The following is a 25,976-nucleotide window of genomic DNA, read 5'->3' on the forward strand; positions in this document are numbered from 1 at the left end:
CTCCTGCATGCTGATGAAGTATCATGAATGGTCCCATGTACTTTTATTCCAATATATTTCAGGCAGTAGTGATTATTGCTTGTACTCAGCTAAAGCTTGAAATAGCTGGCAAACTCGTGCTTAGCAACTGAAGGCCTCATCTTCTCTCCCTTGGGACCACTAACTCAAAAATGTGTTACTTCTTTTAAAAGGTGAAGTTAGGAGTATGAGATACTTTATATTCATTGCTTTCCTTGATAATTTAAAGAAGAAACCACATACTGAAGCCTACAAATGATTCTGTTCCATAAATAATTATTGACTGATTTATGAAGACCAAATCCAGTTTCTTTTATCACATCTTAAACTGTTCTGTGGCTGAACTACATGGGAATTTTTACAAAGGTATTGCCTGTATATGTGCTGAGAGAACATAAGCACTCTCTTTAAAAAATAAAAAAAATAAAAAAAAATCTCTTACTGTATTTTGATAAAATCCTTTGGAAGACATTTAGTATTAAATCATTTCATTTTGTGCTTCTATTAAGTGCTTATACTATGGTATTTTTTTGTGAGCTCAATCTTAAAAGGAAAATGAGTGCACTTTTGTTAAAAACATGACAAAATGCAGAGCATGGTTTGAGTTGTAGACCTTCAGCATGTACACTGAAGAATTCATTAAAAAAATGCAGCAATATTATTCTAGTGTGAATTATATGCTGCTTTGTAGGTTTCTATTTTTGGTTACCACAAGATGGCAAAAGCAATGAGCACACAAATGCAAGGATGAGTGAGTTTCGTAATAACGCGTTCTGCATTCACACTTTATGCACATCAAGAGAGAATCCAGGCACAGCAGGGGTGACAATCACTCCAACAGTCTTTTGAAATTAAAGTACTTCCCTGAGAATGTCTTTCCAGTGCTAATTGCACTCTTCTGTCGCGGGTCTTATATTGTGCAAAGTAAAATGTTTATACTGTCACAGGATACAACTCCATCACTGGGGAAATGGAAGGTAAAAACTAATCAGATTATTAAATAAATGTATTTTCTTCCACGTCGTGCTGGTTATGCTTCTTTTGCGTTTAGGGTTGAAATATCAAAGCCTGTGTCCTTTGTCACCAAGGGACTTTGCAAAGATGCTGTTTTTTCACCAATCCCAAGGAAGCCTCTCCACTCAAGAGAGCTGTTACAATGTGGAAAGGGTTGGTTGCCTAGATATCTTGATATTTTTTTTTTCCTGCTGTTTTTCTCTTGTTCTGTTCTGATCACACAGTAACTACTATCAGTGATTTTTTTATTTTTTTTTCCCTAATAAGAAGACGAAATAGCTTAAAATACAATTCCTATTACAGAGTATTATAAGGTAGGATATGGTATGCATACACATGTTTATGTGCATAAGATTGTATAAACAATCTCGATAATCAATATATGAAACTCATTGTGTTGGAGATGATGTATAATACCAGTTAAGCAATCTTTTTATGAAAGAGTAGAAAAAAGTTTCTAATTTTTTGCCATTTTCCTGTCTACACAGAGATTTATCTAAAGGGTTAAGCAGTCAGTCTGTTCTTGATCGTTATTTCTTGTCTTTACTTTTAGAGTTGATGAAAGGGTAATTGGTAGAAAGAATTGTCAGATGTAAGTGGAACTGGGAATCTATTAAATATTCATTGTGAAAACTGAGCCAAATTTCCCCTTCCTTGTCATTCAAAGGCCTGGTTCTTCACTGCTTTGTGTTTGTATAGCCATTTGCAACTGGGTAAATTTCATGACTGTTTTAGTCTTGCTGTTCTGAATGAGAAAATATTAGTTACTAGCAACGTACACATTTTTGTAGATAATTTTTATGAGAGCCATGTATACATGACAACCTGATGCAATATTTATACATCAAAACACCCTTTCCTGATCTATAAATTTAATGTATTATTTACTCTTCTCTCCTAGAAAATGTCATTTATAATCCCTCTATCCATACATATATATCCACAAATGTGTGTGTGCATGCATACATTCTCTCCATATATGTGTATATATATATATTTGCTACTTAAGCAGTAATTTTACTTGCATATTCTGGCCAAATACTGCTGCAGATTCGGTTCTGTTGTCAAACACTAGTACATCATCTCTGAAGTTTTCGAGTGTGGAATGTTTACTAACAATTTTGAACTACAGACAATTTCCGTTATATATTATACATACATATACAATGTATGCACTATTTCTATACTGCATACAATTTTATATTGTTTTAAGAAGGTTTGCGTGGTCAGAAGTAGTTTATGTATATAATTTACGCTGATTAAGGCCTCGGTACTGTTGCTATTTGTTTTTTTTTGTAGTGATCAACTTCATTTGAAAAAGGATACCAGAATTCAGAATAGATACTAGAATCCCAATTAAAGGGATTTCAATAAGTTTATCTCATATCAACAGGGCAATGCTCTTATTGTAAATTGATATTTATATATGAAATCAGGGAGTGACAGATAACAGAAGCTGTCTACTTGAAACTGCAAGAATACAAGTGGTGATCCAGGTGCACATATTTAAAACATTTAAATCATCAAAAGCTGTAACCAAGACACTATGTACTGGTGTATTCCCACAATGTACACTAGTATGCATTAGTATGTTTCTTGAACAATTAATCATTTAATCATTGAATTATTTAGTTAGGAGTTCATCTAGTCCAAAAAAAGCACGTGTGGTGGATAGTCGAGAGATTGGGACTTTCATCATATACCTCAACAAGGAAATGAGCTGTGATGCAGGGGATGCAGTGGGGGCTCAAATTGAAGCACTCATGCTAGCAGGAGCCTTTTATGGTGTTACACTTAAAATCTGTTTTGCTGTAGCAGCTCAACACTGCTGAAAATCAATTTGATGATTTACAGCTTGATGAATAATAATCTGTAATTGTAGAACTTTGAGAATTTAGGAGTGCTGTTGATTAGTAAACCTTAAAATATCCCAAATAATCAGATGGATAATATAATCTTTTTTTTTATAACAAGGGAATAAGTTAAAAAACTTCTAAGAATCTTTACCAGAACTCTACATCACTACATCAAACAGAATTGAAGTTGCGTACTCCCAGTATAAGATTTTAACATCATTGATTTGTAGTAGTCTTCTGTACTAAAAAATAATATTACAGTGTGATACAGAGTTTCACTGCAACCTGTAGATGTATTCTGACACCTTCTGTCTTGTTGCTTTTTGTTTGATTTTAATCATTCAAGTATCTTTTATATGATTTTCATAAATACTCTGAATTACGAAGTTATTTTTCAGTCACTTGAAAGTAGTGACCTTATCTCTTTAGATAACATGAATGGTTGTTAAAGTAGAGCTTTAACTTGGATAAAGCTTCATTTGATGAATGTCCTTGATCAGAATCACAGCTATTCAGGTTGCTGAAGGGCTGGTGCTGGGGAGTGGGCAGACTTCCTCATTATTCTATTGAGTTTCTGTCTGTGAAGTTAGTAATATAACTTTAATTGATTTTATTGGGAGTGAGATTAGTCATTGTGCAAAGATCCATGTTGTACAGAAGATGTACAACTGTTTTCACTTAAGACTAGTGTAAGGTTGTAGTTGTTTAATTACTTTTATGGTGGTGTACTTCCACTGAAATTAGTGCAGTATCCTCCTTTGAACAAAAGCAATACAGTTAGCCAAGCAGAAAAGATATATGGTAACATCAGAAATTGGATCCTAGATTTTTGACTACCATTCCTCTTTTAAACCAAGACCATCTGATTGACATTTAATACATTTTTTAATACATTTCTTCCTCTGTTTGTTTGTTTTTTTTGTATAATACACCAGGTGTATGTTTCTCTTACAGTGAGTTTAAGTGATGTTTCCATGTTAATTCAAAAACAACTGTCTCCCTCTGCTGTCATCCTCCCCAGCATGAGACTAAAATACAAGTGTTTGTGTGCATAAACACAGACACACAAATAACGTAATGTGTATTTACAGCTGTGATTAATCATTCAGTTCACTACCCTTTGTTGCCCTCAGGTAACATATGCTGTGATGGCCTATTTTCTCTGGAGATACCTTACCTAGTCATAAGCTGGATGATAGGATTTGTCTTATTGTCGTAACGACTCTCCCTTTAACATCCGCTGTATAAGTTCAGATTACCTATATCTAATTAAAATAACTTTATTTTATTTGAACCTAATACATTTTGGATTTGAAGCATTTAGACAAAAGGTTATATGGCCTTTCAGAAACCCTTTTTTAATGAAATATTTATTGCCAGCTTTCCTGTTCTGATTCATATCAGATTATCCTCAGTTTTCCTTCAAACTGTTATATTGCTATTGGGAAAATTAAAATTAGAAGAGCACACCATAAGTGGTCAACACGTCCATGTATATCTCATATATGTTAGTGGACTGCTTGATATCATTCAGCCTTTATTATATCTGGTGAGTGCAAACATTCATTCAATAAATCTCTATTTGCTGCTTTCCTACTTACCTCTGTGGGATCATTCTCTTGTCTATGAATTTTATACATTTGCCTGCCTGCACAGAAGTACCACAGAAACACTAACCAGAATCACTGACTTAAACAAATAAGTATATTCTCAAAAAAAAAAAAAAAAAGTTAATGCTTCTCAATAATGTTAGCAATTCTCCTTCAGAATTTCCTCAGCATTTTCACTAAGTACCTAAGCAAGAGTTGATTATGCTAACGTCTCTTTACCTTGACAACTTTTGTGTTGTCCTCTGCACCAGAGAAGTCTGGGTCAGTGCTAGTTCAGCGTGACTTGTGAAGCTTCTCAAGTCTCTAGTCCTCATAGATCTTCTTCTTGGAGGCTTAGCTGATAGAAGGTGAAATATAGCATCTGGTGGTTTGTGATAAAATCACTTCCAAATTGGAGGGGATAATTTGGTGCCATCTACCAGATGCAACCAGAACACTGAGATTCTTACTACACTTGATAGTCTGGTGTTAAAGTTCTAGCAAGCAGGTGAGAAAAAACAGTGCAGAGAACAGCCAATTTGACTCAGACCTGACATTCTTTTACATATGGCATTCCCTTAGAGATTAGTGAGAATTCTTCTTACATAGGTAGTTTCTACTTTGAAAATGTTCTTTGATTTGGACTAAAGTTTACATGTTGAAAACTAAAAATATTGCATCTATCAATATGGTATCATAAAGAGTGTTTGTGGTCCACATGAGAGTTGTGGTCAATGGCTCAATGCCCAAGGAGTCTGGTGATTAGTTCCTCATGGATTGGTACTGGAACTGGCGCTATTTAACATCATTGTAAGTGACATGGACAGTGGGATCAAGTGCACCCTCAGCAAGTTTGCAGATGACATCAAGCTGAGCGGTGCAGCTGACATGTTGGAGGGAAGGGATGCGGTCCAGAGGAACCTGGACAGGCTAGAGGTGGGCCCATGCCAACCTCATGAAGTTCAACAAGGCCAAGAGCAAGGTCCTGCACTTGGGCTGAAGCAATTGTCCCAAGCATAAATACAAGCTGAGTGGACAATTGCTTCACAGCAGCCATGAGGACAAGGATTTGGGGGTAGTGGTAGACGAACGACTCAGCATGAGCCGGCATAGTGTGCCAGAAGGCCAACCGTATCCTGGACTGCATCAAGAGAAGCCTTGACCCCAGCAGGTCAAGGGAGGCTATTCTGACTCTGCTCTCGTAAGACAACACCTGGAGTACTGTGTCCAGTTCTGAGGACCCCAAAACTGGAAGGACATTGAGCAGGTCCAGAAAGGGCCACAAAGATGATTATAGGTCTGGAGCACCTCCTCTACAGAGACGGGCTGATGGAGTTGGGGCTCTTCAGCCTGGAGAAGAGAAGACTGCAGGGGGACCTTATTGCTGCCTTCCAATATCTGAAGGGATCCAACAGGAAAGCTGCAGAGGAACTTTTTATAAGGGCATGTAGCAACAGGACGAGGGGAAATGGTTTTAAAGTGGAAGAGGGTAGATTTAGACTAGATACCAGGAAGAAATTACTTACTGTGAGGTTGGTGTGACACTGGAACAAGTTGTCCAGTGAGGTTGTGGATGCTTCCTCCCTGGAAGCTTTCAAGGGCTTTGAGTGTAAGAAAAGTGCTTCTATCTTATGGTAAATGTAAGAAGCCATGCATTTCTAAGCATTTTCATCTTGAAGGTCGTATAGTACAATGCATTCTTCTTTGAATTATGAGCGCACATCTGTGTGTTTACCAATGTTCATACTTTGTATGTTTAGAAAACTGTTAGCTACAGAGTGTGCTGTCTTGGAAACCTTATCACAGGATGGTTCACCATGGGTGACAGTAAATTTCATTCATCAAAATGCAGAGTGAAACAGTGACAGGCCTCATTTTAGTTTCTTTTTATTAAGGACCTTGATCTGAGGAAGTATTATTTATAAGGCATTCATTGGGAAATTGATAGCATACTTTAACTTTTTATGAGCTAGTAAAACTGATAAGCAGTACATAAAAGATATGGACTTTGTTATAGAAGGAATAATAAAAAAAGGTTAACAAAGTTTTTTAAAAGGTTATCAGCGTAAAGACTTTTTAGCACTGCTTTCTGTCATATGAACTTATACCTTGATATTTTGCATCTGCCAATAACTCTGTTTCTATTTTAGATCTGCTAAGTCTTGCACATACAAACACAGACTGTATCTGTACACTTCAAACGCTTATATATTTTCAGTATCTTGAAATTAATTCTTCATGTGATGTAAATGTATGAAACATCACATTTGAGCAGTAGTCCCCCTGTATAGTGTAAAGGTGAAAAACTGGATGAATGTGCAGTATAAGTATGCAGTGACCAAACATTTGTTTAAATTGAAGACATTTTAGCTTATAAATGGAGTATCTCTATAAATGTAAATCTCTAATCTAAAGTGCTTTACTGGTTTTTAAAGGTACTTGAGTTGACTCTCATCTGTGTTCACTGCGCTGTTTTTGACCAGCTTTGGATATATGTAAAGAATGTAAAAACCTCATCCTTTCACCCTTCTCAGAATTGAGCAGAGGAGAATCTTATCCCATAAATGGTTATCTTTGTGGAAGACTAGAAATATGGATATAATAATCATGGATCTCATCCATAAAAACTTTTAGTTTCAGCATGCACCTGTTTCATAAGCCATTTTAAGCAGAACGGATAAAAATGGTTAAGGCAGCAGTGAAACTGGCCCAGAAAGAAAATCATTCCTCCTAGTCTGTGGAACAGCTGAAAATAATAGCCACCACACTCAAGCTTCTCTCTCACATTTGCGTAAAGCACTGTTCCCAGACAAACCTTTAAAATAAAAGTCATCACTCAAAATCATCACTTAAAGAGTCTGTCATATTCACTTCCTCTACTTGGTGTTAAGCCTGGTATTAGTCTTATAGGAAGGATTTATTTAGCATACTGCATCTATATTTTTTCCACTTTTAAGACAATGTGATCATCTAAAACCCTGTGATCTACCTGGGTCTTATGTTTAGGGATTTCTTTTAGCTGCCACGTAGGCCTTGTAGTTACTAAAATCTAGTCATGTGTTCATAGTACCTAAATTAAGGGCTTCACTGCTCTATGCAGTAAACACAGAGTTGCAAGTACCACTGAGGAACATTACAGTGTTCTGGTGAGCTCAGTAATGAAACTCTGAGAGCTTACCAAAAAGAAATAGCAGACACAGCAGTTACATGCTATTATGTTCTGATCCTTTTGTGCTTGATTTGAGAATTCATGGTACCACATAGATTAACTGAACCTATACATCATAAACATATTTTATAGTCACTGCAGAGGCAGAAACAGTCCATGTGAGGTGGCTGCAAATTGTGTCTGCTGAAGCTCTAGACCTGAGGATACTGTTTGCTCAAGGCTCTCAGCATCAAGCGCAGATTTGGGCTTATCTGTAGTACTTCTAATTGATGGCATATATTATTCAGTGAGTTTATTACTTTTTAGGTATAGTAAGAGATTCAACATTGTTAAAATTTGCTTCCTTCTTGGATGTGTGTGCCAGGCTACTTCATTACCTCTCTTTTTCAGTGTTTACTTTTTCAATATTTTGAAATATTATTATAAAATAATTATAAATATTATATATATATAGCACTATAAAGTATGTTTTTATTTCCCAGAAGTTATATGCGAGCTGTTGCACCTATGTGTTCTCAGGAAGTGCAGTACTGCAGAGCACAAAACCTTATGAGACTATGTTTTGGATGGTGAATGCTTATGGACTCATTCTATGGAAAAAATGGCAGAAGAATGACAGTGAGTCCAAGATAAGCATATCATGCACATTGCCAAAAACAGACAAACAAACAAACAAAGGAAAGGAAAAAAAAAAAGAAAAAAAAATGCCCAGGAACGAAAAGCTTTCTTTAGGGTTAAAAAAGCAGCATAGGTGTTTCCAGTTTAAATGTGGCTTAGCAGCTGAAATCAAAACCTGCTGGGGAATCTGGGATTTAATTTGAATTTTCAGCCCTAGGAGCACCTTCTTCTCCTGCTGTTGTAATTCCAATTAATAACACAAGGAAATATTTCCTTCTTTGTGTCACAGTACCATCCCTGGAAAGAAAATCAGTTCTTGTCTCATATGCTTTTGCAAAAAAGGAAGAGTAGTTGTGACAGACAGTAGTAAAAATAGACAAGTTTATTTTAAGGAAATGGAATCTTCTAAGAATGCAATGGATGATTAGTGTGGCCATGACAGAAAAATTACATCACTAAATTTTTGATGCATTCATAGGTGTTAGTCAGCAGATTACTTGTCTATAAGGTCAGATGTGGCTAGGTAACAGTTGTTTTCATCTCTGCATTTTGGCCTTCTTGTTTTCAAACTTGCTACAGGTGTGGAGTAGCCAAAGAATCATAGTTTGACTTGAGTTGGACAGGAGATCACCCAGTCTCAACTTTCCTGTCATGGACAGGGCTGCCACCCGTTAGGTCAGGCTGCACAGGGCCCCATATAGCCTGGCCTTGAACACCTCCAGGGCACAGTTCTTGTTGTGTAGGAGCTGCTTTCCTGTCTAATCAGATGTTTGGGATTATTATTTCTGTAGTAGTTTAAGGACTAAGAAACATGATCTGAAGCAATAAAATTTCAGTGTATAGATCTGCCTTTCCCACATGACCTGTACTGGACCAAATTTTACCTCAAGTCTGCTGTGGAGCCTGTGATATTGTAGTAAATATCTTCATACTGGTAAGCAGGGCACTTATATGATGGCATTTTAAAGTCTGTTTTGTGTAAATAGTTCTCATGTTATTTTGAAATGGAAAACACAGTTCACCTGTACTGCTACATTATGTCTACCTGATATGTGACTTTATCTGCATGTTCCTTCAAACTGATTTTATGCTCCCTGCAGTGACATATTTTGCTAACACAACAGACTTGTTCCTTCCTGAAGTACAGCTTCTGGCTCCAACAAATGTCAGTAGCTTTTTAGACAATCTTGTGCTTTTTATTCCTGTCTTTCTCAAGAGAAATATCAGCATCTCTCCAAAAACAGTTTTCCCCCTGTGGCTATTCTGTTTGTTTTGTAAACAGTCTAGGTTTATTTTACATGTAGAGGCTGGTAAAGCATTCTTCTTACTTTGTTTTTTTGTTTCTCTTTTCTTAAAAGTTTAAGTATTTTAGGGGAGTAATAAGAATGAAAACTAGTTCTTAACTTGTGCAAATAAACGTAGCTGTGTTTAATCCTGAATTCATGCAATTATTTCCTTTTTTTAACTAATTGAGTACTCCAGAACCAATTAACTGAACCATCTTGAGCGGGAGGGAAGAGGAGGCCCTTAGAGCTGTAGGTCCTCCTTGGAGGACCTTTGTGTGCTTCAGACTGGCCTACACAGTGGAAAATCTTCTGTAAGGTGGAAGGACTTAAATGCATTGTCTTTTCTGCTTATCTTTCATAGAGCACTGGTTATATGTTTTCCTTATTTGTAGAGTCTTCTTTTAATTCACTATCTAAGAAGAAACACAGAAACTTGATGCAAAACCCCCCAAATTACTTTGTGGATTAGGGGATTATTTCTGTAACATTCATGAAAGATGTACCAGCATTGACAGGATTCATTTGGTTGTTTTCTTTGTGAATCTGTGTTAAAGATATTTCTCAAAGGTGGAAGCTGTGGTCTATCACTGAAGTGAGGAGTGCCAGGGTTACAGATTTTACTGGTGCTGCAGCCTGAAGTGTTTCCAGTCTCTGTGCTGGGATCGGCGAGACTCTCTTCAGGAGATCCTGCTCTGCAGGACTCCACAATGAGGCCCATCTCAGTCCCAGACAGGAGTAAGGCAACAAGGGGCACTGGTGTAGCCCCAGACCCAGGAACCACGCACCTCCCCGGGGACAGTGACTGACTGAGACAGGCTGGGACATGGGCCTGTGGGAGGACTGGGCTTGAGGGCCCATGGCAGGGTGAGGGAAAGCTGCGAGGAAATGGAGACCAGACTTCCTGTGGCCTTTCTGGGACAAGTGCTGATGGCAATGTGGCTGATGCGAGGTCTTCAGCCTTGGGCAGAGTGAGGAGCCCCAATGGGTAAGCCTATTGCAGCCCTCAGGGCCCTGAAATTAAGTTTCTGGAATATTTTCCTTTTTTCTTTATTTGTTGTAATATGCAGTGCATGTGCTGGTTTTGATATGAGACCATATAGGAACCTATAGGACCGTATAGGAATCTGAGAAGTGAGATTGCCGTGTATTAAAACCACTGAATCAAGATGTGTACAAAGTAGGAAAATGTATTTTTAAATAGATTCATGTATATATTGCTTTCATATTTATTTATACAACAATGACTTGATTTTTTCAACCCTTTTCTGGCCTAGAATTCCCCTTCCTTATGAAGACTAGTTCAGAATCTTGTCCTTTATGTTTACAACTTTTATGAAGATTGGTTTTGCATATATATTTTTTATTTGTGTTAAATTGTTAACAGTAAGGTACTAAGCAATTGTACTCAACAGCAGTATCAGATTCAATAAGTTAGGACATTAGTCTTGTCTAGAAAAAAAATGAAATTTCAAAATAGGTCCTTGAATCTCCAAGACTTTTTTTTTTTTTTTTTTTTTTTTTTTTTCCCAGTGCAACTATTTAGGAGGAGAGAATCTATCTTAATTGAAATTTACTGCTTATTTCAGAATGGAAGGGCTGAAAGCTATTTTGCAATCTTCCTAATGTCTGTCCTGTTTATGTGCTTGAGATGGCTAAGTGGTAATCTGAAAATTGCAGTAAGATTAGTAATTACTAAAGGGACATAATGTACTGTGTTGTTGCAGTGAAACTCTGAAAATACTTAAAGTCACTCTCTTAAGAGAAGGCATTCATCATTTTCTCATGTTATTCATAAGATTTTCTTAACTGCATTCTACAGTTATTTTTGCTTTGTAGAATGAGCACTAAAGACATGCTGTGATACCAATTCTGTTGTTTTATACAACTAAAACCCAGAATAATTCCCTTTTAGACTGGGGAACTACAGCAGTCACACGGCAAGGATGATTCCAGCCAAGTATAGCTCTCAACCAGAAGCAAAGCAAATGGGAAGTTCTAAAAAAAATCCATCTACCACTTTCTGATTTACTGGGCACCTGCATGTTGCACTGGTAAATTAAGATCATCCTAATAAGTTACTTTTTGCTTATGTGACAGTGGCATCTGTCTTGTTTTCTATTGATGGCATATATATATACACAATAAAACTCAAGGAGTGTTTTTAAAAAGTTGTCTAACTGTATAAGCATGAAGAGTTGCTGTGTAATCTGTTACTTCAACAGCCAGAGTATGTTTCAATAGAAAGATTTGGATTCTACAAGATCCTAAATGACATGCTAAGCATCTTGGTGGCAGATGCTTTCAGTGCCAGAAACTTTAGTAACATAAAATGGAAACATATGAATACATTCTATTGAAAAAAAAAAAAAAAAAAAAAATGCTTGTCTATTGCATATGTTAAAATTGAAACAAGGTTCTTATTTGAGCGTTGTTTTGAAATTGTGCTCATTCATTTGAGTAGGTTTTTCCCATGCTGAGATACAGAAGCTTAGCCAATTCGATTTGTTGCTTCACATGAAGAAGCATTTTTTTAAGCAGCTTTTTTGAAGTTGCTCTTTCTCATTTTATACTAATTGAATTTCTACGAATTTTGCTGTTGTAGCTTAAAAATGAGTGGGGTTCTTTGGGGCAAACCAGTCCTGTGTTGTAATCTTTCTTGTTCTGAACCAAAATTGAAAAAGAAAAGGTAATAGGTTTGTCTGAAATTGAATGATGTTTAAGTCAAAAGATCTTGTTACAGAGCATCTTCACTGAGGAAGGATACATAATTTAAAAAAAAAAAAAAAGAAAAGTTCTGCTAAATACATACTTAAAATGATCAAAATATGTTGAAATATTTGACATGCAGGTTAATGTCGAATCATAAATTATGCTATATACTTAAGTTCCCCTTTGTTTCAGTGAGAATTGTTGGTATTCAGCTCTGCTCAAGAGTTAGCATGACTCTGTTGTCAGAAAGCCTTCAATATTGTAATAGAAAGCTACTGAATGTATTCCTATGATCTGATTTTGAAACAACTCCTGCATTGTGTTCTCTGACAAAAGAGTATCTGAATCTAGCCAAGATTTTTAATAACATCTGACTTTATGAATTTTAAACTAAAAGAGCTTGTGATGCTAGGCATCAAATTGATGATGCATGGAAAAAAATTATTCACTAGAACTGCAATATAATCCTGTATATGCAATTTAAGAGATTTTCTGAATGAACATGACATCTAAAACCCTGGAAAGACCTATATATTTAGATCAAGTTTTATTGCCGTTCAACCCACAGATATTATGAGCTCATCATCTGATTTTATTTACTTAAAAGAATTTGGAGAAAAGTTTTCAGCTTTCAGCATGAATAAATTTAAAATTCATAATACCTATAGCTTGCTTACTAAAATGAACACAGATTAGATTTTATTTGCTGTTAGAGAACAGACATATTTTCTTCCTTAAAACAATAGCAAAGAAATAGCTGGACACTTACTTTAAAAAAAAAAAAAAAAAAAAAAAAGATTATTATAACTTTGAAAGAATCTTTGTTCTTTATTTTGATACATCAAATAGTTTTAAAAAGACATTTTCTTGGAAAATAAAGAAATGACCTTTCAGACTATTCAACGAATCTAAGTTCGCTGGCTGGTGGTGCTTGTCTTTTTAATTCCCCTAAAGATTGTTTCATTCAGGTTGGATAGAGGTGAATTTGTTTGTGTACTGTGAGTACATCAATAGGATCTACTAAAACTACTGGCCTTTTTTCATTAATACCCTCTAAAGAGGTCATTGTGCCAACTTCCATGAAAATGAAGGGTACCCTAATTCTTGAAACTGACTTTAGAAGAAGTATATTCCTTCTGTTCCTTCTCTTTAAACCTTAAATTTCTAGATAAAATTCTTAAAAAATAAAAGTAGCATTCAGATCACTTAAGTAAGATTATCCTGAATGTTCACTTTCTACTTATTCTATCTACTTCACTTTCACTTTCTACTCATCTACAGAGAAGTCCTCCAGATGAATCCAAGTACTCTGAAGGTGGGGCTCCATAAACTTGTCTTTCACTTTTCATGCTTTACAGTCATCTAAAGCCAAGTAATAGTAGATGTAAGATGATATTCTTGCGATTTTTGCAACCTGTGACACAGTGACAAGGAAGTACTTATGCCACATTAAGTGGGAAGATTTGCTGCAGGTCTACAATAACTTCTATTTTTCCTCTGCAGTAGGAACGAGAATGACAACGGATAAGTGATTTATTTACATATTTATCTTTAGAATCTATAAAATATCTCAAGAATCTCTCTAATATTCCATTATTTTTTAATAGCTGCACGAAGTTCTTTGAAAGGCAATGTGACATTATCTTTTTATAGCAACTAGTTTCATTTTAGATACCCAAGATTTCTAAGTTCTTCAAAAAAAAAGAGGTTACTGTGCCTGAAAGGAATCATCATCTTTAAAAAGGAGCAAAAATAACCATCTGAAAATAATCATTAAAAAAACAAACAGAAACAACCAAACCACAAATGGCCCAGCTATTTTAAAAAGAATCTTTGTCAAACTAAAACTGGACAGGTTCAAAAGCAGAAAATATTGTCTGTGGACATGTTTATCAACACTCACTGCTTGCATTTCCTAAAATCTATCTTTACATAAAGCTTCAGTGTTGTTTTTATTTTGAGTGTACTTCTTATTCACCTTTCCTATGAAATTGGGTTTTATACAATGATTTACCTTGATTATATGATTTAAAATATATTTTAATAAAAATGACAATAGTATAAAGACTTCCAGACAGGGGAGAATAAGATAGCCCATTCCTCAGGAGCACTTACTCATATCATATTTGCACTTTCCATTTTCCTTTGGTTTCCATTCAATTTCTGTTCTCAATGCAGAACCTTAATCGTGATGTTCAGATGCCTAAGGGGTCATGTTCTAAATACATCTCTGATTGTGTCTTTTTTACTTGATCTACTAAGACAGCTGCATTCCTTGGGAGGGATGCATATCTTGCAACCCTAAATGAAATGTATTAGCAATGGGTGAAAGTGAATGCTTTTTTTCTCAGCTCAGGATTTCTCAGTGTATGGATTTCCCCTGCCTGCATTTGAAGAATCACATGCTACTTCCTTTCTTGCTAAACCGTTGCTTTCTAACCCAAGACTTCTGAAAAAAATAGCATATAACAAAGTAAAAATCCCCTCATCAGTATGTTTATCCTAAGATGTTTTTGTTAACAGTGTGGGTGGAAAAGAGTAGAAAGCTAATGAAAGCCAGGATTGACTTAGCTCGTAAGTCTGATTGCCAGTAACCATTAAAATATTACAGTGATTTTGACTATCTTGAATATCTTGACTATATTTCTGAAGGCCTAATATCTATAACCTATATAAATTTGCATGAATTTTTAGAGCACTTCATTCTATAATCATCTTTATGATCCTTGCTTTTACCATGTTGTACATTCACTGCAGTGTAGGAGTTACAGCAACATGAAATTTAGGCAGCTTAGCATTGAACAAGTCCCAGCACTGTTGACAGCCTACAATGTTTTGGTATTCTGAAAATTTCAGAACTATAACCACAAAAAAGAAAACATTGAAGGCTGATTCTGAGAAGAATAGAAAAAAATACAGTACAAGGAAATATCATTAGACTTGTAGATGTTAATTAAACACTACTGACATATATTTCACTATTTTTTCAATTTGTATTAATGCAGATTTAAAATTCCTGTTTTTTCTCTCATTATTTTTCAGAAGTTCAACACAAAGAAAAAAATTTACTCTGAATATTCTTTAAACTGTATATTAAAAAATACAATATTGCATTTATTTCAATCTCAGTATTTTTTGAAAAGAGAATATAGTTTGCGGCTTACAAACCTATTTTTGCATATATTTCTTTGAAGTGTTACAACTGATTGCTTACAAAGAACAGAATCCAATAGAAATGCTGTTTAGTATTGTATGTATGCAAAAATTACAGGTAAAGGTGATAGCTGGGGTTTTTTTCAGTCTTACTAAGCACTGAAATTCTATAACATATCTTTCTTGCTTGTAAAATGATAGAATTTTGCTACATTATTAGCATACTGCTTATATGCCATTTTAATTATACTATTTTCACTTCTTTTACTTTTGACTAAGAGTCCATGAAAACAAATTTTTGTAACTTTTTTTTTCTTTTTTTTTTTTTTTTTTTTGTCCCTCGCATTATGGTCCAAGCTATAGGGTGGGTTTTCATAATATTCAGGAAAAGCTACATACATTGAAGAAGTCAGTAAAATGCAGTCAGTGGTCCTGAGCGAACTAGGCTCTACCAATTTACTGTCATCTGCAGAATATTAAATTGTAAGGTTAGCGAAAGACAGGAGGTTAGCTACTTCAAAACTGAGTTAGGTAGAGCACGAGTTGCTAAGACCCTATGCAAAGCAAGAGCCAAAGAGCCTGACAAACTTGAGCATTCTTTGATACACCTTATCTTTCAGGAATAACACATGAAGCAATTGACTAAATAATACTCTTGAATATGGAGAAGGCATTTAAATATTGTCTGTTTTTGTTTTCCATATACCTAATCATTTTTTTGTATTTACAAAAATGAAGAACATGCAATTTAAATTTTGTGGCTGTAAAAGTAGATTGTTCCTTTACTCAGCAGACATAAGTAACCTGTGTGACCTCAACTCTCTGGCTTTTATGGAACAGTAATCATTTTCTGACAGAACCAGTTTGTAGGGTTTTCATATGTCCACCACAAAGAAAAATTGTATGTCATTTCAGTTTTATTATATCCATCAGCTGGCTGCCATTTGTTGAGTGTCCGTGGTGACGTAGGGCCATGACTCTCTTCGGCTGTAATAGATTGCCTGCAGTGCATTCAGTGACTCTGGTACCTGTTGCTGGTTCTTTTTCCAGGTCAACTGGCTGCAGGTACATGTGAGATTGTTACTTTGGACAGAGATAGCAGTCAACCCCGAAGGACTATAGCTCGACAAACAGCTCGCTGTGCATGTAAAAAAGGACAGATTGCCGGTACAACAAGAGCAAGGCCAGCCTGTGTTGATGGTAAGAAGTAAAAGATCTATTCAATTAGTTTCTGCCAATACGAGAGCGGTGTCAACTAGTAGTGTGTGTCAGCAGATAAAAGCTCTTTAGAAGGAATTTTTATATGTTCCTACTAGCACTCTTAATGCCATTGAAATACCAAAAAGGGTATATTTCAAGTGATTTTTTTTTTAATTGGAATTTTTACTTTTGTTTATAGCTTGATGTGCATTTGAATGCTGAGAGTGTGTTACTGTCGTATTTTGCATGTGATGACTGTATCAGCAGTGCAATTGCATTTCCTCCGGTGCCTTTTATTCCTTGTAATATGTATATACATATAAAAAGCCACAGAAGTGCCTCAAAGCTGGGGAGCTTGTGTCACTGTTCTTGTGTTGAAACTTAATATTGAAAAAAAATTGATGTTTTAATTGGAATATAATATCTGAATACACCTTATATGTCCAGCGTTCCTCCTCTCCTTAAAACGATGACTCTGTATGATTCACTGCAGATGCAGTGATAGCATGCAGACTGGAAAACTGCTGACATAGAAGGAGATATGAAAATATTTCACTCTGATATTGTTTTGTGAGATGAATTTCTGTATGGCAGCTAAATAAGATGTTAACAACAGTACAATCTTCAAGACGGGTCTGCCTGTGAACACTGAATGTGTTAGCAGACATTCATAATAAAAATAAAATAGGAAATATGTAGAAAATAGTTAATGCAAAATGGCTTGTTTTGACCTAGGCTTTGTTAACAAACATGAAAAGATGCTTATGTATGGAAATATAAAAAATTCACAGAGCCTCTGAATACAGTCTGGGTTGAATTCTCAAATAATAATTGCTGAGAATACCTCTCCAGAATTCGGTCTTACCAGCGATTATCAAAGAAGACAGCTCAAAGGAAATTTAAGAGCCTACTCACAAAACTAAATATAGAACATCATGCACATTCTATTTTTGCGTTTTCCTTTCAATGTTTTTGGTACTCTGTAATACAGTTTCTTAGCTGTCTCCCATCATTTGATTCTATATCAAGAAATTCTCTTCTTTACTGTTATACTGTAAGATTGTAAGATTTAATTGCTTAAAAAAGAAATTATTTTGCTATGTAATTTATAGCTGCAATTCTGGCAAAACTACTTATTAGGAATCAAAATAAATTTAACAACGTTAGCAGTTTAAAACAACAAAGTTATATGGGAAAATCTGATGTGAAAGAGGCATTTTTACTCAGTCAGTTATGACATATGTTGCAATTCATTTACTTTAACTTGGGTATCCAGAGTTAGTCACTCTCTGCTACTCACTCTGATTGTCTTACTTTGAGACACCCCTGGTGATGAAATTAGGCGTCAGACAGCTAAAATCTATCTGTCTGTAAAAAGAGATTAGTATCTCTGGTCATCCAATTGTGACATTAGCTTAGCTTCCAAGTATGGAAGTTTTATTTAATATTTGAAAATATGTTATCTTTTTTAATATTGTTGGGAACTCATGCAGAAGGACTGTTTCAAATTCTACTTCTGCTTTCAATGTTTTCAGTCGTCATTTTATAAAAGCAGAGGGCTAGATTATTGGACCTGTGGTTAGATGTTATTTAATCGGAGAGGATTCTGTATGTAGTACTTCATTTTTGAAAACTAAGTAGGAAATTTGTCACTTGGAATTAGAATTCCCAATTACATGTCCAAGCACTTTACTTCCAGGTAGTTAAATTAAGATCAAATAACCTAGTTCTTCACTATTTTTGTAAAATGCTTGTTGTTAAGATGTTGGGTTCTTTTCTAAGAATGATAACTACCAGATAGGTAGGACATGATATTTTGCTTTCCTTGACCATCTTAGGATATTTTGTAATTAAAGCTTGAAAAGCTTGATAATTCTTAGAGCTGGCTAGTGAATTTCTGAATTAAGTAGAAAGCACAAGCCAAGTCTCTTGTCTGTAATTTTTATTTAGGAATAGTTTTAAGAAAATAGGGATTTTTTACGTATGGTAAGCACAATTTTATGGGAAAGAATAAACTAACACTTTATATTGTCTGTAATCTTCTGTTGGTAAATAAAGTTGGCAAATGGACAGGTCATTAACTAGCAAGTATCCATTTGTGATTTTACCAGGTTCGTACTTTAAAGAATATACACTGAATTTTCCCATACTGTTTAACTTAATTTCTAGAATAAAGTGTTTGAAACAAAGCTACTAAATGCTTTATCTTGGCCAGAACATTTTGTCTACATAAAATCATATATGTGAAATGATACTTTTCTTTCTGACTGCAAAGTCAAATATTACTCTTTGAGGAATACCACAGCCAAACACATTTTTGGTTGGTTTGTTTGTTTCGTTGATACAATAAAGAAAAGTATTTCCATCTATTGAAATCTTTCATCTAGCAGAGATTCCATTCACTTTTTTTCCATTGTCCAAACAAATCTTTCTCTGAGCTTTTGTGAAAGGGATATAAATGTGCTTTTGCATATTTTATTTTATTTTTATTGTAGCTGATGTTACAAATGTATTGCTATTTAAGATTTTATTTCTGCTAGCAAAACATGTTTTAATACCTACTATTCTTTATATGGTTTTGATTTTAATTACATTACATTATTTTTGAAGTAAAAGTATCAGGTTAGACCTTAGTCTTTTAATAATTAATGCAAAGCTGTTTGAGGATTAAGCAGGCATAGTAACTGTGACCTCCTAACCCACTAACAAGAAAAAAAATAGATAACAATTGTGTTACAGCTTTTGTTAAAACTATATTTTGAATCTGCACTACTATTTTTTATAACTTTAAAGTGCATCGTGTTGCACCTGGTTCATTGTTTAATGGGAGAAGTACCACAGAATATATTTGGATGTGCTGTATATTCCTGAAGCTTTGAAATGTGAGTGTCAATTATTACAGCAAAAGGAGTAAGCAATTTAAGGACTCTTAAATCTCAGAAGCATTGTCTGAGATTGCACTTGTCAACGTACACTTAAGAATAAGGCCTGAGTTGATTACCAAACTCCACTCTGATTTCCACCGCTACTCAACTAAGGTATTTTCCGAAGACATGAAAGACAGTATCTGTCAGATACAGAAAACTGGAATTCTTAGAAAATGAAAATGCTGTGCTTAGGGATTGGTCTGAAAAGAACATGAAGAACAGAACTTTTCTGGAAATGTCTTTGAATTTACTTATCTATCTATCTATCTATCTATTTTTCAATCTTTAAGTATGGCATTTTTTATGTAATAAAAAAAAAAAGAAAAACAAAACAAAACAATATTCACCCTGATTTCAGGCATGATTTAGTGCTGATTGCTTCAGTCCTAATCCCACTAAGCCATAGCATGTATATGGTATATTCTGTTGTGATGTAATTTTTAATTTATGAATGTAGGTTTTGCAGTACTTTGATAGTAGCTTGCCTTCACTTTAAGTTGCATTATCATTATTTACAGCTATGTTCCTTAGCCTTTTTTTTTTTTTTTTTGAGAGAGAGCAAATTCCATAGTAATGACCTCAGCTGCATTACTTAGATAAAGTACAAAATTTCAACACAGCATTTGGTTTATCAGTGCAGTATTTTCTATATGTATCAGTCAAGCTTCATCAGTTGTTTAATCTGTGAGAGATTGGAAGAGAGCAGTTATTCTCTATATTTCTCCAGTACCTTCACTAATTTAGAATTGTTTTAAAGCAAGTGAAAAAAGTCCTTGATAGTAGTGTGTGTACACATGCACCCATGGTTTTTGTTCTTTCAAGAGGACAACTGTCCAAAAATAATATTTATTATGCCAAAGTTTTTTTGTAGAATGCAAGTACATTAACCTAAGGAGCATGTATTGAACATGTATATGTTAAATAGATTCCAGGAATTCTATCCAATATATATTTCTAGAACAAAAGTAAACAGAAATTTCCCTCAGAAGATAGAAGCAGTTGATAAGAGGAAAAGTGCATATTAGAAAAGTAGTTTAATTATTTGAGGGAAATGAGTTTGGACTGTTTAATTTATTTACCCATATTCTGTGATTAGAAGATTCACATGCTTCATGTTTGAATTTTGTCCACTAAGTGAAGTGAAAAAACCTGGGACATAGATCCTGAGTTCCAAAATTTCTGAAATTCCCAAATTTTGAATGGCAAAAGCTCAAGTAACCGAGTTCAGGCTTTCAAACAATTTATTTGTAAATCAGTCTTTTTTTTTTTTTTTTTCCTTATTTTTAATTCGTTTGCAAACATTGTAACAGGATTTTTTTTTATATAATCTTATTTGTTATAATTTGTTGATATATTATAATTAATGTACTTTCAAGCTGGCATTGATTGATGCTGTTTAACATAGACATTCAAGATCCACAAGGAAGCCACATTAGTTTCAATCAATAATTCTCTGCTCTTCTTATTAGCTGTAAGAGTCTATAGGGAGGTGGAGGGTTCAGAATTGATCATTAATAGAATCCTAGATCATGCACTTGAAACAAAACTCAATTTAATACCTGGAGATCTTCACAACTTTATCCATACCAACAAGAACAACAACAAAAAAGAAAATAAAAAAAGAATTATAATGATTTTCCACAAAGGACATTTTAGCTTTTACATTTTGAATATTTTGTATTTTTATTAGTCAGATGTTTATATTATTTATCCTGGCCTTATTGCAGATATTTGTAAATGTTCATGTTTTGCTGATGTTAAATACTACGCATGTTAACCTGTGTTACAATTAAGGTAAGTCAGTGTGAAAGACATAAAATTAAATTGCAAAGTGTGATGGGTCTGAAATTAAACAGAGAATGAATAATACTGTCTAGACTTTTTTCTGAAACAGAAGCAGCATGGAAGATTATTTGCCCACAGTGAGACTAAAATGCTGCTGCAGAAGAGATGTCACTGTTCAACCCTAATACAGAAAGTGAGAAAAATAAAATGAACAGACCAGTAGCTGCAGCATCAGTAGTGACACTGATGATTTATAGGAAGTACAGGAAAAAAAATAAAGATTTCCCCTTTTGACTGGGAATTAGCAAAAAAGTAATTTCCATTTGGATGGTAAGTATTTGAAAGTATTGAGTACCTAAGCTCAATACTTCATATGCTTCATTAAGTAAAGTAAGAAAACTAATTTTAATTTTTAATGTTTTTTATTAAAACATATAAAAAGGAGGAACAAACCCAAAAAACTAGTGGATCTTTTTTTTTTTTTTTTTTTTTGTGAAACAATCAGGCTTGATTGCACTGGTTGCAATTCTTAGTGAGCTCTCCAGGTGTTCGTCAGAAATTTTTGAGGAAATTCTTCTCTTCCTGTTCTTCATCCTTGACAATAATTGTTCGCATACATACTGCCATAAGTGAGTAAGACATGATTGTGAGGTGATGGATATCTGCCATGGGCAGCAGATTAGTCTAGTGATTTCCACAGAATAATTAATTCTTCAGCAGTCAGGCACCGTGAAGCATGGTAGCTAGCATATTGACTATGGTTTGGAAGTCAGGCCCATTAGGCATTCTCACATTGAGAACTCCTACAGAGTTCTGCTTCTTAGTGACATGTAGATCTACAGTTCTACTACAAATTAGAATCATAGAATCACAGAATGATTTGTGTTGGAAGGGACATTTAAGACCATCTAGTTCCAACTCCCCTGCAATAGACAGTGACACCACCCTTTAGACTAGGTTGCTCAAAGCTCTGTCCAGCTTGGCGTTGAAAGCTTCCAGGGAGGAAGCATCCACAACCTCACTGGACAACTTGTTCCAGTGTCACACCAACCTCACAGTAAATAATTTCTTCCTGGTATCTAGTCTAAATCTACCCTCTTCCAGTTTAAAACCATTTCCCCTCGTCCTGTTGCTACACGCCCTTATAAAAAGTTCCTCTGCAGCTTTCCTGTTGGATCCCTTCAGATATTGGAAGGCAGCAATAAGGTCCCCCTGCAGTCTTCTCTTCTCCAGGCTGAAGAGCCCCAGCTCCATCAGCCCATCTCTGTAGAGGAGGTGCTCCAGACCTATAATCATCTTTGTGGCCCTTTCTGGACCTGCTCAATGTCCTTCTAGTTTTGGGGTCCTCAGAACTGGACGCAGTACTCCAGGTGTTGTCTTACGAGAGCAGAGTCAGAATAGCCTCCCTTGACCTGCTGGTCAGGCTTCTCTTGATGCAGTCCAGGATACGGTTGGCCTTCTGGGCTGCAAGCACACTATGCCGGCTCATGCTGAGTCGTTTGTCTACCGCTACCCCCAAATCCTTGTCCTCATGGCTGCTGTGAAGCAATTGTCCACTCAGCCTGTACTTATGTTTGGGACAATTGCTTCAGCCCAAGTGCAGGACCTTGCTCTTGGCCTTGTTGAACTTCATGAGGTTGGCATGGGCCCACCTCTAGCCTGTCCAGGTCCCTCTGGACCGCATCCCTTCCCTCCAGCATGTCAGCTGCACCGCTCAGCTTGATGTCATCTGCAAACTTGCTGAGGGTGCACTTGATCCCACTGTCCATGTCACTTACAATGATGTTAAATAGCGCCAGTTCCAGTACCAATCCATGAAGAACTAATCACCAGACTTCTTGGGCATTGAGCCATTGACCACAACTCTCATGTGGACCACAAACACTCTTTATGATACCATATTGATAGATGCAATATTTTTAGTTTTCAACATGTAAACTTTAGTCCAATAGCACCGATCTCAACACTGATCCCTGAGTAACACCACTCGTCACTGGTCTCCACTTGGCTCACACTGAGCCATTGACCGGAACTCTCTGAATGCAACCTTCCAGCCAATTTCCTATCCAGCAAGTGGTCCATCCATCAAATCCATTTTTCTCCAATTTGGTGACCAGGATGTCATGCAGGACAGTGTCAAATACTTTGCACAAATCTAGTAGAGGACATCAGTTGCTCTTCCTTTATCTTGATGCTGTAACTCCATCATAAAAGGCCACCAAGTTTGTCAGGCAGGTCTTGCCTTTGGTGAAACCTGTTGATTACTACCAATCACCTCATCTTTATTTTCCAAGTGCCTTGGTAGGGCCTTCAGGAGGATCTGCTCCATGATTTTGCCAGGCTCAGAGGTGTGGTTGACTGGCCTGTAATTCCCCGATTCTTCTTTTTTTCCCTTTTTGAAAGTTGGTGTTATGTTTCCCCTTTTCCTATCCATAGGAACTTCAACAAACTGCCATGGTCTTTCAAATATGACAGATAACAGTTTATAAACTTCATCTGCCAATTCCCTCAGAACCCATGGATGGATCTTGTTGGGTCCCAAGGACTTGTGCACCTTCAGGCTCTTTAGATGGTCTCGAACCTGGTTTTCGCTTACTGCTAAGTTCTTACCACTGCTTTTTGCAACTTGGGCAGTGTAGCTAGAGGCAGTGTGCCAAGGCTGAGGCAAGGAAGTCATTGAGCGCCTCAGCTTTCTCTATATTCCTCATGACCAGGTCTCCAGTTTCCTTCCGGAGAGGGCCCACATCTTCCCTGACCTTCTTTTTATCACTGATACCCCTGTAGAATTTCTTCTTCTTCCCCTTTGTGTCCCTGGTTAGATTTAATTCTGTCTGTATTTTAGTATTCCTAACCTGATTCCTGGCTGCTCAGAGTACTTGTTTGCAGTCTTTTCAGGTAACCTGTTTCTGCTTCCACATCCTGTATACTTTGGCTATCTTCTTGAGCTTAAGTAAATCCAGGAGTTCCTTGTTGATCCACAGAGGCCTCCTGGCATTCTTGCCTGCCTTCCCTTTTCTCAGGATGCACTACTTCTGGGCTTGGAGGAGGTCTTTGAATACCAACGAGCTTTCTTGGGCCCCTCTTCTCTCCAGGGCTTTCTACAATGTGACCCTGCCAAGCAGTTCCCTAAAGAGTTCAGAGTCTGCTCTCCTGAAGTCTAGAGTAGCAAGCTTGCTGGGCACTCTCTTTGACAACCTAAGGATTTTGAAGTCCACCATTTCATTATCTCTACAGCCAAGGCTGCTCTTGAACTTCACATTACCCACTACCCTCTCCTTGTTGGTGAGGACAAGATCCAGCCTAACACCTTTTATTGTGGGTTTCTGTACTACTTGGAAGAGGAATTGATGATCCAGGAAAGTTTATGGACAAATCAATCAGTGATTTAGAGAAATTAGGTTTAATTAATTATGTTGTAAACTAGTGAATTATTATCTAAAGATTCTGAAGGATTGTACACAGATTAAATCACTTTGGATATATAAGGGAAATAGATCTGGGATAAGTGTGAATAAAATCTAATTTAAAATATTTTTCTAAGCCTTGTAACTATAATGAACCGACCAAACTGGAATTATTTTGCGCTTATTTTACATCTGCCTTTGATGTTAAACCTGGCATCAATGCACCATTTCAAGTTAAGAGATGAGTGTATTTCTAAATGGTCATGCAGGGAAATATTTAGGAAAGCAAAATTTAATTATGTGATTTGGAAGGTAGCCAGAAACCAGGGGTTAACACTGGTACTGTTGCAAAGAGTGCTGCGAGAACTTTAATTGCCTCTAATGCTTAATGCCTTGCTTTCACATTTCATCTGAAAGACAACACCTTCAGCCTCCCAGTGTTTCATTAGATGCATTAGTTCACCAGTGCCAGCAGCTTCGTTTCCTTTAGATCCCAGACACTCCTAAGCAGTCATCCATGTAGTCTAATCCTCTTTCCTCTGCGTGCGCTGATGGCAGTTTCAGTACAGAAAAATGTTTGGAGGTTATGTGACATTAGATTGTGGAACAATTTTCTGAGGGAGTGGCTAGAAGCCTAATCACTGCAGACATTTTAAATTGAACTGGACAAAATACTAGAGAATGCACTGGGCATTATCACTGGGCAGAGTTTTCTGTGGTTGATTTGTTACAACAGAGCATTGCCAACAATCACACTGGAATTGCTTCAGTCTCATTCATTAGCTAACTTCAAATAATAGATCAACATGACATTCCTAATTCCAGACTTTGGTCATTGTAACCTCCATTTTCAGACAGCGAGATGAGATGGACACATCAGGGGTCACGTAGTGTCAGTATTGGAATCAACTCCTGAAAGCTCCTCTCTTCTCTCTTCTGGGATTAATAAGCATAGGATGATGAGCAAAGTAGGTTTTCTGCTTGAATGTAATATGTGTAAACACTTCAGGCTATCAGCTGCTCAGATCACCTTCTGGAAGAGTCACTGTCTTCACTAATTAGAGGCATTTCAAGTGGAAAAATAATAATAATAATAAAATAATGTTTGGATTACCCTCTCTGCTTGTCATCCTAGGTTCTAATTTTCCCTGAACGACAGAGGAAGGAGAGTTTCATAAAAATTTGTTTGTGCAGGTGGACTTCTGTTAAGGCAATGTGCTGATTTCTAGTGAGGGTAAGGGAATCTAG

The 25,976-nt window shown here is 36.0% G+C and overlaps 1 protein-coding gene across 4 annotated transcripts in view; it reads left to right on the plus strand.

Annotated features, from left to right (window-relative positions):
* Positions 1 to 25,976, plus strand: part of TAFA5 (TAFA chemokine like family member 5) — a 418,761-nt gene that overhangs the window by 208,146 nt on the left and 184,639 nt on the right. For all 4 annotated transcript variants that reach the window (XR_014881545.1, XM_085217790.1, XM_085217784.1 and 1 more), the window contains one exon: positions 16,463 to 16,612. Coding sequence is in view for 3 of the 4 variants with exons in the window: in XM_085217790.1 (XP_085073916.1) it covers positions 16,463 to 16,612 (150 nt within the window). In the remaining variant the exon portion in view is untranslated. The remainder of the gene's footprint in view (positions 1 to 16,462; positions 16,613 to 25,976) is intronic.

The sequence above is a fragment of the Meleagris gallopavo genome, chromosome 1 (assembly GCF_905368555.1).
Source record: "Meleagris gallopavo chromosome 1, MGAL_WU_HG_1.1, whole genome shotgun sequence".
NCBI lineage: Eukaryota > Metazoa > Chordata > Aves > Galliformes > Phasianidae > Meleagris > Meleagris gallopavo.